At 32.6% G+C, this 19,305-nt stretch overlaps 2 protein-coding genes across 4 annotated transcripts; both read right to left on the bottom strand.

Moving 5' to 3' along the window:
* Positions 1-915: 915 nt before the first annotated feature.
* Positions 916-5,047, bottom strand: LOC146942924 (protein NRT1/ PTR FAMILY 8.1-like). Of its 2 annotated transcripts, none has more exons than XM_085757023.1 (5): positions 4,736-5,047; positions 3,670-3,778; positions 3,333-3,550; positions 2,324-2,883; positions 916-1,930 (listed from the first exon to the last, which is right to left on the bottom strand). In XM_085757023.1, exons 1-5 carry the CDS (start codon positions 4,742-4,744, stop codon positions 1,099-1,101), a joined length of 1,728 nt encoding a protein of 575 aa, XP_085613149.1. In that variant the 5' UTR covers positions 4,745-5,047; the 3' UTR covers positions 916-1,098. The 2 variants fall into 2 exon arrangements, with proteins under 2 accessions (XP_085613149.1, XP_085613148.1); XM_085757022.1 differs by lacking the exon at positions 4,736-5,047 and adding an exon at positions 3,869-3,976.
* Positions 5,048-6,539: 1,492 nt separating this feature from the next.
* On the bottom strand, positions 6,540-11,764 carry LOC146942923 (protein NRT1/ PTR FAMILY 8.1-like). Of its 2 annotated transcripts, none has more exons than XM_085757030.1 (5): positions 11,507-11,764; positions 10,036-10,144; positions 9,697-9,914; positions 8,625-9,184; positions 6,540-7,536 (listed from the first exon to the last, which is right to left on the bottom strand). In XM_085757030.1, the coding sequence occupies exons 2-5, from the start codon at positions 10,136-10,138 to the stop codon at positions 6,699-6,701; spliced, it is 1,719 nt and encodes a 572-aa protein (XP_085613156.1). In that variant the 5' UTR covers positions 10,139-10,144; positions 11,507-11,764; the 3' UTR covers positions 6,540-6,698. The 2 variants fall into 2 exon arrangements, with proteins under 2 accessions (XP_085613156.1, XP_085613155.1); XM_085757029.1 differs by lacking the exon at positions 11,507-11,764 and adding an exon at positions 10,235-10,314.
* Between the last annotated feature and the right edge of the window lie 7,541 nt (positions 11,765-19,305).

Below are 19,305 nucleotides of genomic sequence, written 5' to 3'. Positions count from 1 at the left end.
TTTTTTTTGGTTACAAAAAGTTTAGGTGGGTTCGGCTCCGGTCACCACCAGGGTCAGGGCACGCCTCCGGGCCCAAAGGGCACTTATAGAGGTACTTACAGATCACCCACCAACACTGCCCTCACATCGGCAGAGGGAATCGAACACACAACCTTCTGCAAGGAAATGGCCCGTTCCTTACCAACTGAGCCAACGTGTGTTGGTTAAATGGTTAATGAATTCCATAAATAATGAATTGTTCAAGAGAACTTGAATTTGATTTTAGGAGGACAATTTTTGGTCAAACTTTTCTTACTTTTCGACCGAACTCCAGATTACCATATCTCCTTTTTTCTTCGAACCAGATGGTTAATACAAAAAAGATGATATAGTTTCATATGTTAATTACAAAGTATATTCCTTCATCATTAAAAGAAATCTATTCTCATTAAAAAAAACTAAATACTGATTGTTCAAAATATACTACAGTTTGTAATTTTAAAAGACCCGTGCGACGCACGGGTCGGCTTTCTAGTTATTATTATTACGAGCTAGGATACCTATTGTTTTCACAAGAGAGTCACTTGTACTCTTATCAGTACAAATCAAAACTTATAAATATATAGTAATTCATTTTCATAAATTCCTCCACTAGTTAGACAAGTATCCATATTGTAAAATAATTTTAAATTTGTTTTTCCTTATATTCGCTAAATTATTATCAATTTGATGTATAAGAAGAGTTTGATGGCCCCCTCAAAAATAAAAAGAGTTCGATTAACAGTTTATGTAATGTTATCAAGAGTGCTACCAATAGACACCCTGTGATTCTATTGGTTAAAATTTATATATCATATAAATTTTAATTAATCAATAAAAGGTAGTGTGTTACTAACATTATTCATGTTATTAATTTCAAGCATCACACATAACCGGTAATAAAGATGTTCTGTTTTGTAATTCGAAGATCATTTGAATATTATGTTTCATAGTTTGTTTATAAGAATTTTGAGAATGCATAAAATAAAAGAACACCAAATTTAGTTTTGCATAATAATAGATTACAAACAGAGGAATATACTACTATTACATCTCTTAAAAATGAATCCTCCTTAATGGTTACGTGTGCTGGACGTTACTTAATTCAACCATGTTCTCATCTCTCACAGATGATTCTTTCCCATTGTGATTTATAGCCACCATCAAATAAACCAAGAAATTGACAGCATTGAGAATTGTCAGTATCCAGAAGAACCAATCCAACTTGCTTTCATTAAGATTATTGCTTAGCCACCCTTTCCCTTGTCCTCCAGTTGCAGCTACAATAATCTTCACCAAAGCAGTACTTAACCAACTTCCAATTCCAATCAGAGACAAAAACACTGCACTACTAATACTTTTTGTCCCGTCCGTTGCCTCATCGTAAAAAAATTCTAACTGTCCCACATAGGTAAAAACCTCAGCAGTACCAATTAGAAAGAATTGAGGTAACAACCAAAACACACTCATGCTATTTGGTTGTGGGTAGTGATCGCGTCTCCTTTTTTCAACTAATGCAGCTGAAGCCATAGCAATGATTGAGATGAAAAGCCCAACTCCCATTCGTTGTAAAGATGTGATGCCACGGTGATGGCCGGTAAATTTGCGGAGAAATGGGATTATGAATCTCTCATAGAAGGGTACAAGTATGAGGCCGTTGATGGCACCAAAGACAGGGACAGAACCTGTTGGGATTTCGAAGTTGTTTCCTAGTTTTCTATTCATGATGCCTGCTTGACTTAGAAAGAATGTTGACGTTTGAGCGAAAGAAATAGCAAGAGCAATGGTAGAGGCCGATACTGGAAGGATTTTAATGAATGATTTGAATTCTTCGACTTGGGTCACTGTGCATACACTCCATCTGTTGCTAACTGTGTCTTTTTCTGTTATAACTGCTGCTTTGTCAAAAAACCTGCAAAATTAATTTGCTCCAATCTTATTCTCAAATACCAAGATTAAAGTAATTAACATCACACGTAATGTAATTTCGATCATAAATTAAGTTGAGTTTATCAGACTAAACAAAGTCTAACAAATATGAAAATTAGACTATCTAACCACAACAAATTGACGCATTCACACAATCGGTACATGTTTTACTAGCTGAGTTTGATAATGTTGAAAACTAGTGAGCTCGTCATGTAGCATTCCTATAAATTAAATCCAAAATTCAATTGAGGCAAAAACTTAGGTACTATATTTTTTTAATTAAAGATAGTGAAACCTAATATGATATACTAAAAGTGCATTTGATCACTGATTTGTTTATGTTTAGGAAGAAAAAATCCATGATTTATTAACTAACCTGTATTGTCGTGTGTGAGGAAGCTTGCGAGCGCCAATAATATCAGAGTGTGTGGTCTCAACCTCATAGAGAGTAGGCTCATTTTCTACGGAGACTCCTCTTCGATGTTTCATGACGGAGGCTACAATAACTTGAAGAAACCTAGTAAAAGGGCTTCCCATTGGCTTTTGGAAACGGTAATACCGAACACCAGCAGCTAGAACAACAATAGATAAAACCATAGTTATTGTGGGTATTCCAAAACCCCAACCCCACCCTAGTTTATCTTGTGCATAAACCAATATCGTGATTCCAAGAAGAGCACCCATGTTGATAGCAAAGAAAAACCAATTAAAGAAAGCATATTTCTTTTGGACTTCTTTTTCATCTCCCTCATCAAATTGGTCTGCTCCAAAGGATGATACACAAGGTTTGATTCCTCCTGTACCCAAAGCAATAAGGCCAAGTGCACCGTACAAGAAGGAGATTTGGCCTTGACTTGCTTCCTTGCATGGTTTAGCAAGACATTTTTGCGGGCGTAATGTGTCGAAAGAGGCCGACATTGTCAGCAAAACCATCCCCTGTGACCAAATTCACATAATAATAAACATCAATATTTGCATTTAAAAGTTATAACTTAAATTAATGAGTAAAATCATTTTTCGAATTTTAAATTATACTCTGTCAAGCTAATGCAGACCATCCTCTGCTAGAATAAGTTGAAAATTGTTAAGTGGTTACAAATTACTAGTATGATCAGTTAGCATAGTTAGAATCATTGTTTGAATTTTATCCTATACTCATTATTTATATCAATTTTAAATAATCTATTTTTCTCTTTATTGGCTTCGTCATAATTCTCAACATTATCAATGGAATTAGAGGTGAAGTTATTATGGTTTACAACAAAAACTATGAATCTATGATACCATCAGTTGATTTGGATTACTTACTTCACTAATGATACTCTAGAGAATGATGATTTTCACAAAAACTATGATTACTTCACTAATGTTTAAAATTTGGTTACCACGGCATAGATGGCTGAGAAAACAATGATAGTTTTGAAGCGACCCAAATAAGCATCTGCTAGAAATGCTCCAAATAGGGTGAGGACATAGGCAGCTCCAACCCAGTCTGTGACATGAGTAGCAGCATCTGGAAGCGATTGATGCATTTGAAATACCAAGTAAGCCGTCATATTCACTGCAATCGCAAAGTTCGCCAACCTCTCCATCACCTCGTTCACTGAAAGATCATAAAAAAGTGTTAAGTTAATACATACCGTATATTAAAATTATGTGTACATAATACATTGTGATGATTCTGTATAATAATTTCATAATGTAGTATTTACTGGTTCATACTTATGATGAAGGGAGCTGCCTTCCATCCTCCAGTTGTTCTTTTATCAGCAATCCTACCATGCCGATCCACACGACCATTGCTTACCAAGCTACTCGATTCCATTTCCTCCTGTTTTATAAAATTCAAAACAATATGACATAACATGAAAAATGTGTAATTATTTATATAATACATTCAAATAAAGTAAACAAATATTGCCTTGTGATATATTTTGCTATGAGTAGTATCCATGGATTGAATTGCTAAAGTTTAATTGAAGGTGTAATTGTTAGTGATATGAAATGAAAAGTAACAATAATTTTACATTTTATATATGTTAGCAGATTGGAAGAAAGCGTCTCAATCAGGCAGGGTCTTTATTATTTGGGTTACAATTGATTTATGGCTGCAACAAATAATGTAGGTTGGCTGGCACAAACTTGATTAACAAATGGAAGCTCCACAAGCATTTAGGGTATTAATTATAGGCTAAAATATTGTTCTCGTCCCGTAACTTATTTTTTTTAGTATCGTTTTGGTTCCTTAAGTAATAAAAAGTGTGTTTAGATTTCTTAAGTCATTCTTCGTTACATGTTTTGGTTCCTTCCGTCAAAGGGTTAACCTCAAATGTCTTACGTATACCAACATCATATATGGTCCACCAACTCATATTTTTTTTCCCTTTCTTCCTCTTATTCTCTCCTCACCTTCATCATCTTCATTAATGTTTTCCAATTATACCCAGAATTAAAAAAAAAAAAAAAAAATCTCAAACCCATAAATTAAACACAAATAATTTGAATTTGTTGAGTGCCCATCCTTTCCTCTTTCACTCTCGTTCTCTTCTTCCTCCTCCACCCATAAAATAAATCCTCGAATTATTGCCAATATCTCTTCTCAACATAACAGCACAAACCCAATCATTAACAATCTCTTCTACCTCATTCTTGTTTGCTTTATCAAATTATCTTCTTGTTTTCAAAGCTTCCAAGCTAAACTATATTCATCTTTCTTCCAGCAAAGCACGACACCAGAAAAATAAAAAATTAAATGTTAGAAGAAATTAGTGAAAAGAGGAGAAGAGACCTGAAACATAATTGAATCGAATTTGAAAGAAATTATCAAAAGGATTCGAATTTGACCGTTGGTGTTGTTGTTGAGGGTAAATTTTTGTTTTAGAATGATTTGTGTTTGTTAAGTGATTATTGGTTTGAAACAGATGACATGATTTATGATTGTATACATAAATCGGTGGAAAAAGATAAATTGGGATTTTGGGGTTTTTGATTTTATTTTTAAATTGAGAATAATTGGTTTTCTAGACATGGAGTGGTGTTGAGGATGATGATGATGATGGAGGAAGTTTTTCCTTTTTTTTTTCCTCTGGATTTATGACCAAGAGAGTTTTCTACCAATAATTAATTTGATTGTGACATTGTAGTCTTCTTTCGCAATCATGGTCAGATTGCCGTTGACTAATTATTTTTATATTTATAGTATGGGGCCTTCTACTGTCCGTCTCAACAAAAATACGGTTAATTTCTGTTTTTTAAAACACAAAATCATTTTTTTAAGCTAAAAATAAATTAAAATATATTTTTTCTGGATTTATTGTGAATATTATAGTCAAATGCATAATATTTAGGTACAATATTAAAAAACATTTAAAAAATTATTTCAAGAGCCAAAAATTAAGCCAATATTATCTTTTATTTTTTTGTCAAAGTATTTTTTGTGGTAATTTTTTTGTCAAAGTTAATATTATTTTAGTCTATTTGTAGCTTTTTTTTAAGAAAATTGTTTTAAAAGGTTTTTAAGAAATGAACCCATCGTTTTAAAAGACAACTGAAATAAACCAATCGTTTAAGTAACCCATCGTTGTACAACGATGTCAAGGTCAACGAGACCCATTTCACAAAATAGTTAAAAAATTTGCACTTTCCACTACTTTTTTAGAATAAAATGATGTCAAGTAATTCCAAATCAAAAATTCAAGATAACGTATTTAAAAGTTAAAACACCTGAACTCCTTCCACCAAGAGATTAACAAATTCTGGTGAATTTATATAGCAAACTATATTTGATTTTCCTGTGGAATTTGTGAAGCTAAAATTTGGCACTTCTACTCTTCTAGATCACTTGTGTTGGCACCACATTTTCCTACTATAATCTAGCTAATGTATACTAATTTTATTTTAATGAAATGTGTTTCTATTTTTGGTCAAAGAAATTTTGCGTGACAGAATAGTGTCTTCCTTCAAAAAAAATAGTGTCTTCCTTTAAGGTGGAGAAAATATTAAAACTCAAAGAAAACTTTAAAAAAAAAAAAAAATACATTTAGCTTCATCCAAAATTGCTAGTTTGACTTGAATCTAAAACCCAAATATCCAAAAATATTTGTCCTTTTTATAAGACCTCTTTGGTATTTTCAACAACATTAATTGTTTTTTTTATCAACATAACCCTATTTATTTTACGTCTTTTTCTTCAATCAACATCAAATATTATGCTGAACTCTCTCTTTTTTAAAGGATAATATTGTAAGAATAATTGTAATTACCAACAAATTTAATATCATTACCAACTTTCTTAATTACCGTGATTTGACTAAAATGGTCATGTATTTAGGGACATAGTAGTATTCATATTAAAATAATTTCAAATTTGTTTTTCCATATATTCGCTAAATTATTATCAATTTGATGTATAAGAAGTGTTTGATGGTCCTCTAAAAAAAAGAGTTTGATTAATGGTTTATGTAATGTTATCAAAAGTGCTAGGAACACACCCTGTATTTTTTTGGTTAAAATGTATACAATACAAATTTTAATCAATAGAAGGTAGTGTGTTGCTAACATTATTACACATAATTGGTAATGTAGATGTTATGTTTTTGTAATTTGAAGATCATTTGAATTATTATGTTTGATAATTTGTTTATAAGAATTTCAATCATACATAAAATAAAAAACACCAAATTTAGTTTTGCATAATAGATTACAAGCAGAGGAATACACTACTCTTACTTCTCTTAAATATGAATCCTCCTTCATGGTTGTGTGTGCTGGACGTTGTTGAATTCAACCATGTTCTCATCTCTCACAGATGATTCTTTCCCATTGTGATAAATAGCCACCATTAAATAAACCAAGAAATTGACAGCATTGAGAATTGTCAGTATCCAGAAGAACCAATCCAACTTGCTTTCATTAAGATTATTCCTTAGCCACCCTTTCCCTTGTCCTCCAGTTGCAGCTACAATAATCTTCACCAAAGCAGTACTTAACCAACTTCCAATTCCAATCTCAGACAAAAACATTGCACTACTAATACTTTTTGTCCCGTCCGTTGCCTCATCGTAAAAAAATTCTAACTGTCCCACATAGGTAAAAACTTCAGCAGTACCAATTAGAAAGAATTGAGGTAACAACCAAAACACACTCATGCTATTTGGTTGCGGGTAGTGATCGCGTCTCCTTTTTTCAATTAATGCAGCTGAAGCCATAGCAATGATTGAGATGAAAAGCCCAACTCCCATTCGTTGTAACGATGTGATGCCACGGTGGTGGCCAGTAAACTTACGGAGACACGGGATTATGAATCTCTCGTAGAAAGGTACAAGTATGAGGCCATTGATGGCCCCAAAGACAGGAACAGAACCTGTTGGGATTTCGAAGTTGTTTCCTAGTTTTCTATTCATGATGCTGGCTTGACTTAGAAAGAATGTTGACATTTGAGCGAAAGAAATAGCAAGAGCTATGGTAGATGCCCATACTGGAAGGATTTTAATGAAGGATTTGAATTCTTCCACTTGTGTTACTGTGCATACACTCCATCTGTTGCTAAGCGTGTCTTTTTCTAATATAACTGCTGCTTTATCAAAAAACCTGCAAAATTAATTTGCTCCAATCTTATTCTCATATACCAAGATTAAATTAACTAACATCACGCTTAATTATGTAATTTCGATCATAAACTAAGCTTAGTTTATCACACTAAAAAGTCAACAAATATGAAAATTAGACCATCTAATAACAACAATTTGACGCATTCACGCGATCAGTACATTTGAAATCACTCAATCAAGGTCGATTGTTCAAATTTCTAGCTAGAGATTTTTTATTTAAAATCAAAATCTACATTCAAATCTGAATTATTCAACCTCATACCAACTATAATGAATGTGTTGACAACATGAATGTGTCAAATTTCCTATGGTGAGGGAATCCAAGTTTTAAACAATCTATTTCAATATATTTTCATGTGGTCACCCCTATTTAAATTCATATATATAGTTTAGCTTTGAAAATTTCAAAAATTGTCGTCTACACTGTTAAATTTAATGCTTACTTTTGATCATGTGTCAATTTCTTTTCTTTTTTATTTTTGAAAATAAATGACTTTTATTAATGATACAATGATAGATGGTATATCTTCCATCCAAATGATGTTGAGCTCCTCTAAGGCATATTGGGCTACAGCAATAATATCAAGCGGGAGTATTTTGGTTCGTTTGTATGTGAGTGAGTATTTTTTGTTGGGAGAGGAGCAATTTTCTACGTCTAAAATTACACACTTCAAATATTCTAGCATTTTCCTTAATTCCTATAACTACGTTTCTCAGGTAGTTTCAGGGTATCATGTGTCAAATTGAATAATGTGTTGAACAAGCAATAAAATAGTGTGGCAATGCATGTGTAAATTAAATATAATTATTTTATTTTTCATAGCTTGGAAGTATTGTTTTAGGAAAACGCAGGTCAAGCCTATAAAATCCTAAAACAATCCTAAAATTCTAAAACATGTGTCTTGATACATCATAAGATAACTAGTGAGCTCATTATGTAGTATTCCTAAAAATTAAATCCAAAATTCAATTGTGGCAAAAACTTAGGAACTGTATTTTTTGAAATTAAAGATAGTGAAATCTAATGATATACTAAAAGTGCATTTGATCACTGATCTATTAACTAACCTGTATTGTTGTGTGTGAGGAAGCTTGCGAGCGCCAATAATATCAGAGTGTGTGGTCTCAACCTCGTACAGAGTAGGCTGATTTTCTACGGAGACTCCTCTTCGATGTTTCTTGACGGAGGCTACAATAACCTGAAGAAACCTAGTAAAAGGGCTTCCCATTGGCTTTTGGAAACGGTAATACCGAACACCAGCAGCTAGAACAACAATAGATAAAACCGTAGTTATTGTGGGTATTCGAAAACCCCAACCCCACCCTAGTTTATCTTGTGCATAAACCAATATCGTGATTCCAAGAAGAGCACCCATGTTGATAGCAAAGAAAAACCAATTAAAGAAAGCATATTTCTTTTGGACTTCTTTTTCATCTCCCTCATCAAATTGGTCTGCTCCAAAGGATGATACACAAGGTTTGATTCCTCCGGTACCTAAGGCAATGAGACCAAGTGCACCGTACAAGAAGGCGATTTGGCCTTGACTTGCTTCCTTGCATGGTTTGGCGAGACATTTCTGTGGGCGCAGAGCTTCGAAAGAGGCCGACATTGTCAGCAAAACCATCCCCTGTGACAAAATTCACAAAATAATAAACATCAATATTTGCATTTAAAAGTATTAACTTAAATTAATGAGTAAAATCATATTTTGAATTTTAAATTGTACTCTGTCAATTTAATGCAGACCATCCTCTGCTAGAATTAGTTGAAAATTGTTAAAGTGGTTACAAGTTACTTTAATGCAGACCATCCTCTGCTAGAATTAGTTGAAAATTGTTAAAGTGGTTACAATTAAGTTACTAGTATGATCAGTTAGCTTAGTTAGAATTAGAATCACTATTTGATTTTATCCTATACTCATTTTTCTCTCAATTTATGTTTCTCTTTATTGGACTTCGTCATGCATACTTCTCAACATTATCAAACTTTTTCAATGGAATTAGAGGTTAAGTTATTATAGTTCAAAACAAAAACTATGATATCATCAGTTGATTTGAATTACATCACTAATGATACTCTAGAGAATGATGATTTTCACAAAAACTATGATTACTTCACTAATGTTTAAAATTTAGTTACCACGGCATAGATGGCTGAGAAAACAATGATAGTTTTGAAGCGACCCAAATAAGCATCTGCTAGAAATGCTCCAAATAGGGTGAGTACATAGGCAGCTCCAATCCAGTCTGTGACATGAGTAGCAGCATCTGGAAGTGATTGATGCATTTGAAATACCAAGTAAGCCGTCATATTCACTGCAATCGCAAAGAACGCCAACCTCTCTATCACCTCGTTCACTGAAAGATCATAAAAAAGTGCCAAGTTAATACATACCATATATTAAAATTATATGTGTACATAATACATTGTGATGATTCTGTATAATAATTTCATAATGTAGTATTTACTGGTTCATACTTATGATGAAGGGAGCTGCCTTCCATCCTCCAGTTGTTCTTTTATCAGCAATCCTACCATGCCGATCCACACGACCATTGCTTACCAAGCTACTCGATTCCATTTCCTCCTGTTTTATAAAATTCAAAACAATATGACATAACATGAAAAATGTGTAATTATTTATATAATACATTCAAATAAAGTAAACAAATATTGCCTTGTGATATATTTTGCTATGAGTAGTATCCATGGATTGAATTGCTAAAGTTTAATTGAAGGTGTAATTGTTAATGAGATGAAATGAAAAGTAACACTAATTTTGCATTTTATATAAGTTATTAGAGTGGAAGAAAGCGTCTCAATCAGGCAGGGGCATTTTTTATTTGGGTTACAATTGATTTATGGCTGTAACAAATAATGTAGGCTGGCCGGCACAAACTTGGTTAACAAATGGAAGCTCAACAAGCATTTAGGGTATTAATAATAATATTATTATTTTGAAGAAAGGTATTAATAATATTATTAAATGGACCAATAATTTGATGGTGACATTGTAGTTTTCTTTCGTAATCATGGTCAGATTGCCATTGACTAATCATTTTTGTATTTATACTATTGGGGCCTTCTATTGTCCGTCTAAAAAAACGGTTAATTTCTGTTTTTGAAAACAAATAAAATCATTTTTTCAAGCTAAAAAATAATTTAAATAGTATTATGTCTCTTTTTTTTTCTGAATTTATTGTGAATATTATAGTCAAATGCATAATATTTAGGTACTGATTAAAAAATCATTTAGAATTTTATTTCAAGAGCCAAAAAATGAAGCCAATATTTTTTTGTCAAAGTTAATGTTATTTTAGTCTATTTGTTGGTTTTTTTAAAAAAATTGTTTTAAAAGGTTGTTAAGGAATAAACCCATTGTTTTAAAGACAACTGAAATAAACTAATCGTTTAACTAATTATAATATGAATATATCAATATCAATATGGCTGAGTTCAGACTTCAGCGTACATATGTGATATGTCACCGATTCTAATCCAAGAAAAAAGCAAACAAATTCAAGGTCAGTGAGACTCATTTCACAAAATAGTTTAAAATTTTGCACTATCCACTACTTTTTTAGTATAAAATGATGTCAAGTAATTCCAAATAAAAAATTCAAGATAACGCGTTTAAAAATTAAAACACCTGAACTCCTTCCACCAAGCGATTAACAAATTATGGTAACTTTATATAGCAAAATATATTTGTTTTTCCTGTATAATTTGTGAAGCTAAAATTTGACACTTCTAGATCACTTGTGTGGGCACCGCATTTTCCTATGATCTAGTCAATGTACACTAATTTGCGAGTCAAAACTGTTGAGTGGAGATAAGACGACTATAGTGTTTTATTTTTAATGAAATGTGTTTTTATTTTTGGTTAAAGAAATTTTTTTTCTCAACGAAAAACATGTTGAATCAAATACATGGAAGGATGAATGCTTACCGTGTAGCGTATGAACTCTGTTCCTCAAGAGTGTTTGTTTCCACTCAACTGTGAAAAGCTATCTCTTTAGTTACTTTGATCTTCCTGTGTTTGTGGGAGACCATTTTTCATTAGTAAAATGCAAGTAGTTTATAGTAGTAGTACATTTTCTTTCATTTTTTTAGAAACAGCTATTTGGATTACAGCGATTCTATTTTTGGAAAATCTATTTGAATTATAGCTAGTTCATAATGTATGACAGAGCTGTTGATGGAGATTAAATAGAAAGACATTAATTCAATATCTACCTTCCTTTATTTCGACTGACTACTACTTTATTTTCATGCTCCATTTTTCCAGTGAATCTCAATGCCGATAATGACGTCTCCTTTACTCTTGATGATGATTTATTAATTTTTGGTATACGATCTTGATTTATTTATTCATTCCTGAAATTATGAAAAAAATTAAGGACAATCAATCTGAGGCTAAAGTTACATTTAAAAAAGGGTTAATTATGTTTTTGGTCCCTACAAAATGGCGACCTTGTAAGTTTAGTCCTTACTTAATTTTAATAGCATTTTTAATCCCTACAAAAAAATGTTGCACTCAATATTAGTCCTTACTCAATCCAAATTTGTTTAATTTATGCTTAAACTCTTAAGTTTTCCAACAATTTTTTACAGGCGTGTTAAGAACGTTATTAAAAGGTCCTCCGAAAAAAATATCGCAAAAATTTGATTTCTATGTCCATATTTTTGTTACTTATATCTTAAACTTTTGTCGTTTTGAAAAATTCATATTTAATTTATTTAATGTTAAAAAATTATAGATTTTAGTAAATGAACCTTTCATAGTGTTCTAAACTTGTATAAAAAGAATCGTCAAAAAATTTAAGAGTTTAAGGATAATTAAACAAAATTTATTTTAGCAGGGACTAAAATTATAAGTAAATTTTTTTTGTAGGGATTAAAAATGCTATTAAAATTAAGTAAGGATTAAACTTACAAGGTTGCAATTTTGTAGGGACCAAAAACATAATTAACCCTTTAAAAAATCTTTTCTATTTTCATGAACAACAAAAATAGGTGCATTTTAATTAATGTTATTTTCACAAATTCAAAAATAGCTTTGGTTAATAATCAAATTTCAAATTTATACCCACCCCCCACAAAATTTAAATATATCCTTATTCTTGGTCAAAATTTTACTTATCTTCCAACTGAACTCCAGATTACTGTAGTCTATTTCCTTTAGAAATCAGAGAGTTAACGAAAAAATCCTTATGTTTATTTAATGTAATTGGATATGTATATTAACTCAATTGATAGAGAGATTACAGGTAAAATGTAGGGGGCCTGGATTCGAATTCTGAATTCTCCACTTATTCATCTTATAAGATGAATATTTAGTCACTAAACTACTGGAAGGAAAAAAAAATGCATATTAGTAATGTAAACCTCTTTAATTTGGACGAAAAAACCATTTTATTATCTAAAAAAACATTTTTTTAACTATTAAGTTAGTTTAAATAAGGTCAAATGCATCTAAAGGTCCTTTAAGTTTTTCGTTTTTCCCAAAGTGGTCCTTTAAGTTTCAAAAGTTCCAAACAAGTCATTTTAGTTTTTGAATCGTTTCAAACAAGTCCTACTGTAGATAGCATAGTTGATAATTGCTTCCTTGAACTCATCTTTGGTACCAAATCTGGCTCCTAACACCCACTTAAAATTAGTCATCTTTTTAGGTATGGCAAATGGTGGATAATGTTCTCTATTGCTATCATCTGAATCATCACCATCATCCTCTAAAATGACTTGTTTGAAACGATTCAAAAACTAAAAGGACTTGTTTGGGACTTTTGAAACTTAAAGGACTTGTTTGGGACTTTTGAAACTTAAAGGATCACTTTGGGAAAAACGAAAAACTTAAAGAACCTTTAGATGCATTTGACCTTTAAATAATTAGTGTCCCCGTGAGCTTAACTCAGTTGGTAAGGACAATGCATAATATATGCAAGGTCGAGGTTCGAACCCCCGACACTTCGAGGTTCGAACCCCCGACACCACCAAAAAAAATAATTAGTAAAAAAAAGTTAGTTTAAATTAATTAGTATTGTATAATCATTTTAAAACCTAGACAAGAATAAAACCACTTTTTTCTTTTCCTGTTTTCTGCTGATTTATCCAAGAATTGTAGGGATCTTACTTTGGAAATATGTCGTTTAAAAGTTTAAATTAATTAGTATTGTATAATCATTTTAAAACCTAGACAAGAATAAAACCACTTTTTTCTTTTCCTGTTTTCTGCTGATTTATCCAAGAATTGTAGGGATCTTACTTTGGAAATATGTCGTTTAAAAACAAATATGTAAAATAAACCATAGCATCAAGAATCTAACACATTGCAAATTATTGTAGAGAGAGAGAGAGAGAGAGAGAGTAGTGTTAATTTCTTCCTACATATTCATTTCCATTTTGAACTAATGTATGGGTTTAAAGTTAATTTTCAGAAAAGTTTGATTATGGGAGTTAACGTTTCAAAATTTTGGATGTAGGAGGAATACAGTGTCGAAAATAGCACTTTAGACTTTCATTATTTTCTTTCAGCCACCCGTGAAAGACCAAAATATAAAATACCACCAACGGTAGTTAATTGCTATTCGTCATATTTTTTAAATAGGTTAATCCGATTTAAAAAGTGATTAAACCGATCTAAAAAGTGTCGTGACTACCGCTGAAGAGAAAGAAAAGAGAAATTTTGGTTGGAAGCTTCAAGAGTAACACTTTTCCGTTGTGCTCCATTGCATAATTGACGATGTGCCGTTTAAATATCTTGGATTACCAATTGATGGTAATAATTATGGTTTTTTATTTTGGGCTTCTATTGGTTGAAAAGATTTTTTTTTTTTTAAAAAGGTCCATTGGTACGAGTGTTGAAACCTTACAATGGTACAGCGACTGGGCCGGCTTCAGACAGATATGTTAGATGGAATAGTAACAATTACAGCTGCGCTATTATCAACGTAGATGGAAGCTGCATAGGTTCTCCAGCTCGAGCAGGTTTTGGAGGCTTAATTCGTAACGGAGGGGGCTTATATCTGACAGGTTTCTCGGGTTTCATCCCGCATACCACTGATATTTTACTTGCTGAACTGACTGCCATTCTCCATGGAATCTCCATTGCTAAGGACATGGGCATCACGGATATGGCTGTTTACTCGGATTCTCTTCTTTCTATCAACCTTATATCAGGCAGTTGCTCCAAGTTCCATGTTCATGCGGTTCTCATTCAGGACATCAAAGATTTGCTTTCAACGGTGAATTATTCGCTCAACCATACTCTCCGAGAGGCTAATCAGTGCGCTGACTATTTTGCTAAACATGGAGCCAGCATAGACGACGGTCTTTTGATCTACACTCAGCCTCCTGACGATCTCCGCACTTGCTTGAAGAATGATGCTACTGGGACTCTGTACCTGAGAGCTTAGCTCCTGTTTTTTTTTCTTTTCTCTGTTTCGTTTCCTTTTTTCTTTTTTCCTTAGCATTTGTAACCAAAAAAAAAAAACCTTACAATGGTACTAGACTTTTGACCCGTGCGTCGCACGGGTTTTCTCGACTATAATAGATACCAATAAATAATCTTTAACCCGTAAGATCATTGATATGGTAGAAAATATTTTCTTCAAAAAAAAAAGGCAAGCGGATAGGAATGAAATTGGTGTGCAATGCATTTTTTTTAGATGGAATTTGTTATGTTAAATAATTGCAAACCTAATAAAGCAAATGAGCGGGGAAAAAATTAGGTTAAGTTGCTGCAGACGTAACAAAATTAATAAATAAGAATAAGATGACATGTGCTTCTTTATTAATTTACTTTCGTTCCTTCTTGAAGGTTCCTTTAGGTTTTACCTCTCTTATTGAATCTCTCCTTAAATATTTTTTATAGGGGTAGGGTTCAGTAATGATGAGGCTCGTAAGTTTCATTAAGACTCATCGGAATAAGATTTGTTTTGATAAGGATGGAGGTAGGTTAGGGGTATGTCGAGTGGGGGAGTTCAATCTTGCTCTCTTAAGTAAATGATTGTGAAGGTTTAGGAATAACCTGGATGGAATATGAATTAAAATATTGTAACAGCCCGATTTTTCGTTAGATTTATTTTTAATTGTTTATTATATGTTTATATGTGCTCTTATGTGATTATTTGCCTCTGTGTGTATTTTTGGTCGGGAATTGTAGAATTTGGTGTTAGAAGGGTATTTTAGTCATTTTGGACTTAGGGGTATTTTGGTCATTTTGAGAGTAGGGGTAATTTTGTAATTTTGCTGAGGATTATTTTTAGTGCTTAGTGAGAGTTGTTATTTTACTAAGTTACTAGAGAGTGTAGTAATTTAATTATTACCGGTAGGTGACCGTTATTGTTACATTTTACCGTTAAGTGAGTAATAACATTTTGGAGTTAGATTAGTAATGGGTTAGGCCCATTAAGGCATTGTGAGTTGAGTCCAATTAGATAGAACCTATATAAACTCTAGTTTGTAGAGAAATAGGGTTTTACCAACATTTTCACAATTGAGAAGAGATAGAGATAGAGAGAAGATAAGGGTTTGAAGAGGAAGATCTAGAGAGGGCTAGAGGGAGCTAGAGATTCAAGCTTTGGGAGCTAAAGTGAAGCCCTAGTTGATTTTGTGAAGAATTAAGGTAAGGGGGTTAGACTTTAATCATAATCACTTAGTTGTAGCTTCTACCCTAATTCTTTACATAAATGCTTATTTGGATAATTGATTATTGTGGAATTAATTGGTGAAATTTGTGCTTATGTTGTGATGCAATGTTTGGGTATGTAAATTGAATGTTAATTGAGTTGTTGATGATGAAATTACATGCTCAAGTTATGTATATATGTGTGCTTTGTGTTTTTGCCCAAAATTGGTGATATGAGATGTTGTTGTTGATGAATTGTGATGAATTCATGATTGGTTGTTGTTGTTGAATGATGGTGAGATCATGATTATATGATGTAGTTGTTGTTGTGCTATGATGTTCTCATCAATTTATGCTTTGGGTGTTGATGAAAGTATTGTTGTGATTGAATTGTGGTGATTTTACAACTTTTGTGAAAATGGGTTGGAAATGAAGAAGTTTGATTTTGATGATGTTGAATGAGTTAAGGAAGTTGTTAGAATGAATTAGGATGATATGATTTTCTGTTTTAATCACTTGGTTTTGGAGAGGAATCATTTTGGGAAGAAAACGGGTTTTTGAGTAAAAGTTGTTTTTAAGCACTTTTGCAAAATAAGTCATTTTGGGGTGAGTTTTGATTAAGTTGTTTTGAGTTAAAATGTTAAGGTTTCAAGTGTAGTTTCTATGGTCTAAGTGTTAGGGATGCATTGGCGAAAACGGAATTGAAAATGGATTTGAAAACAAGATTTTATGCGCGAAAACGTGAAAATGCAATTGTTGTACTGGTGAGGTGACACGACCGTGTGTCTAGATGACATGACCGTGTTGAAGTCTCCTGTAAGGGGTGACACGACCGTGTCAGAGTCTCCTGTAAGGGATGACACGACCGTGTGTCCTGATGACGCGACCGTGTCAGTTCTGCATAATCCCAAAACCTTGTTCTTTCGTGTTTTTGTGTACTTTTAAGCATACCAATGGATTCCAAACACCTAACCTTATTCAATTAATTTATAATTAAGCTTCTAAGAGTATCATAGCTTGGATCTAACTTGGTTTTGTTTTGAAAATGAATTGGTTTTGCAAAACGATACCAAGAGACGAACTTTGTGATTTTCATGCTTTCGTCGTATTTAGCCGGTGAAACGCCAAGGTATATCTTACTGTACTTATATGTAGCCTAGGGGAATACTTAGTTGAGGCATTGGATCTTGTTTGTTTGGTTTTGGTCCAATACTTCAATTATTTTGAAAATGAGATACTGATAGACGAACTTGGTTGAAAATGGTTCTTTTAAACCAATTACCTCATAAATATTTCATGAATGGTGTTATATGATTAATTGATGATATGTGGATGATTGTGGATGATTGAATATGATGTTTATCATGAAATAATGTGTTGATCCATTTTACTTGGTTTATGAAGAGTATATGGAATTGTTATGATATTTGGTAAGTTGATGTTGATGTGTGTGATGATGACTCTTATATGAATTGTGATTGTTGAATGTGTGGACATGTATACTTGATAACGCAAAAGTTGTTGAGCTAGTCAATGTAATTGGAGGTGTACTTTTACATTGTCGTTGATAGTTGTTGTGTTGAAGTTGTGCATTATCGGGTAGTTGTTGTATGTCCATGCATCATGATCATATCGAGTCATATGTTGAAATGTAAAAGGAGATGGACTTTTACATATGTGGATTGTAAAAGGAGATGGACTCTTACATATGATGTTTTTGTTGCATCATGGGTGACGACCTTGAGGAGATTTGGTACCACATGCATATATGTGTCGAGTCTAGGCGCATCGCATATTGAAATGATGTCTTGATGTGGCATGTGAACGATGTCTGTTGATGATGAACGTGTTTGATGAGTGCTAGCTGTGATGCTTGAATTTGTTGTATGAATGTAATTATGGAAGTTAATTGTTCATGCAAACTATTTGAGAATTGAATTGAACTGTTTATGTCAATTATTATTATTTGTTGATTATGATTAATGTAAAGCTTACCCCCAGTGGTTTTTGCCGCCTACCTGTCTGTATGGATGGGTAGACGTTGTGCAGGAGTAGTTCGCTTTTGGTGAGTGCATGGATAGCGGGAGCTAATCTCCGTTATCGTTTTGGAGTCGTAGGTTTAGGCTCTGATTAGGTTATCGGTGCCTTTATGCTTGGATTTATTCTGTTGTTGAGATTTACCCACTTGTCGGGATTTGGAGGATTTTTATGATGATATATTTTGACCATGGCATGTATATGTTGGAGTTATTTGATTTGTATCCGCTGCGACGGTTGAGATATCTTATATATATATGTATGTTTGGATTTTGGATTTTGTGTTAGACGTAGCATCTATTTCTTGAATATTCGTTATATTCGCGTGTTTTATCGCTTTAATAGAAATAGGGCGTTACAAGTATCATGACTAAATTTGATATTTTATCATAGATTGAATTGGGTTGAAAGGAAATTATGAGATACCAAATTGTCTTGATGATCTTGGTGATGTATTTTGAGAGAATTGTCTTGATGATGTATTTTGGTTATGTATTATGGATGTAACATTATTATGGTGAAGAATTATGTTTAAAAACTTATTTAAGCATTATTAATGATGGTTTGTATGAGTCTATGAGTTGTTTTGTTATCGTATATATTGGAGTTTTTTGAATTAAGGATCAATATAAATTTTTATTGTCAATTTTAGGGTGTATTTTGCACATAAACGACTAGTTTCAAGGGAAATTTTGCATAAAGTTCATTGTCAAACTGACATATTAACGCACAATTTACGTGATACATAGTTATTTTAGACTAACAATACATACATAGCTAGTGTGAACCAAATAATTTGTTCAAAGCAAAGAAAATACACAGCAATCCTATTATATACTCCAAATAATGTGTACATACTCATTTTAGATCAACAATACATACATACTCATTTCCATGAAGGAAGGTTATATGGCGGAGGAAAAGTTTCCATTGTGAAATTTGATTCAATAAAAAAGAATGAAAAAAATGGTGAATTCAAAATATGGGCAAATACCCTCCGAGATTATGGGCAAATACCTCATGAGACGTATCATCATCCACCAGTTTTAATAGAGTAAATTGACGGAGAGACGTACCCGATG

Source organism: Medicago sativa, chromosome 3, assembly GCF_051527215.1.
Source record: "Medicago sativa cultivar Bolivia chromosome 3, Bolivia_mono, whole genome shotgun sequence".
Classification (NCBI taxonomy): domain Eukaryota; kingdom Viridiplantae; phylum Streptophyta; class Magnoliopsida; order Fabales; family Fabaceae; genus Medicago; species Medicago sativa.
The sequence above is the reverse complement of the archived record's forward strand: the minus strand, read 5'-3'. Positions and strand labels throughout refer to the sequence as shown.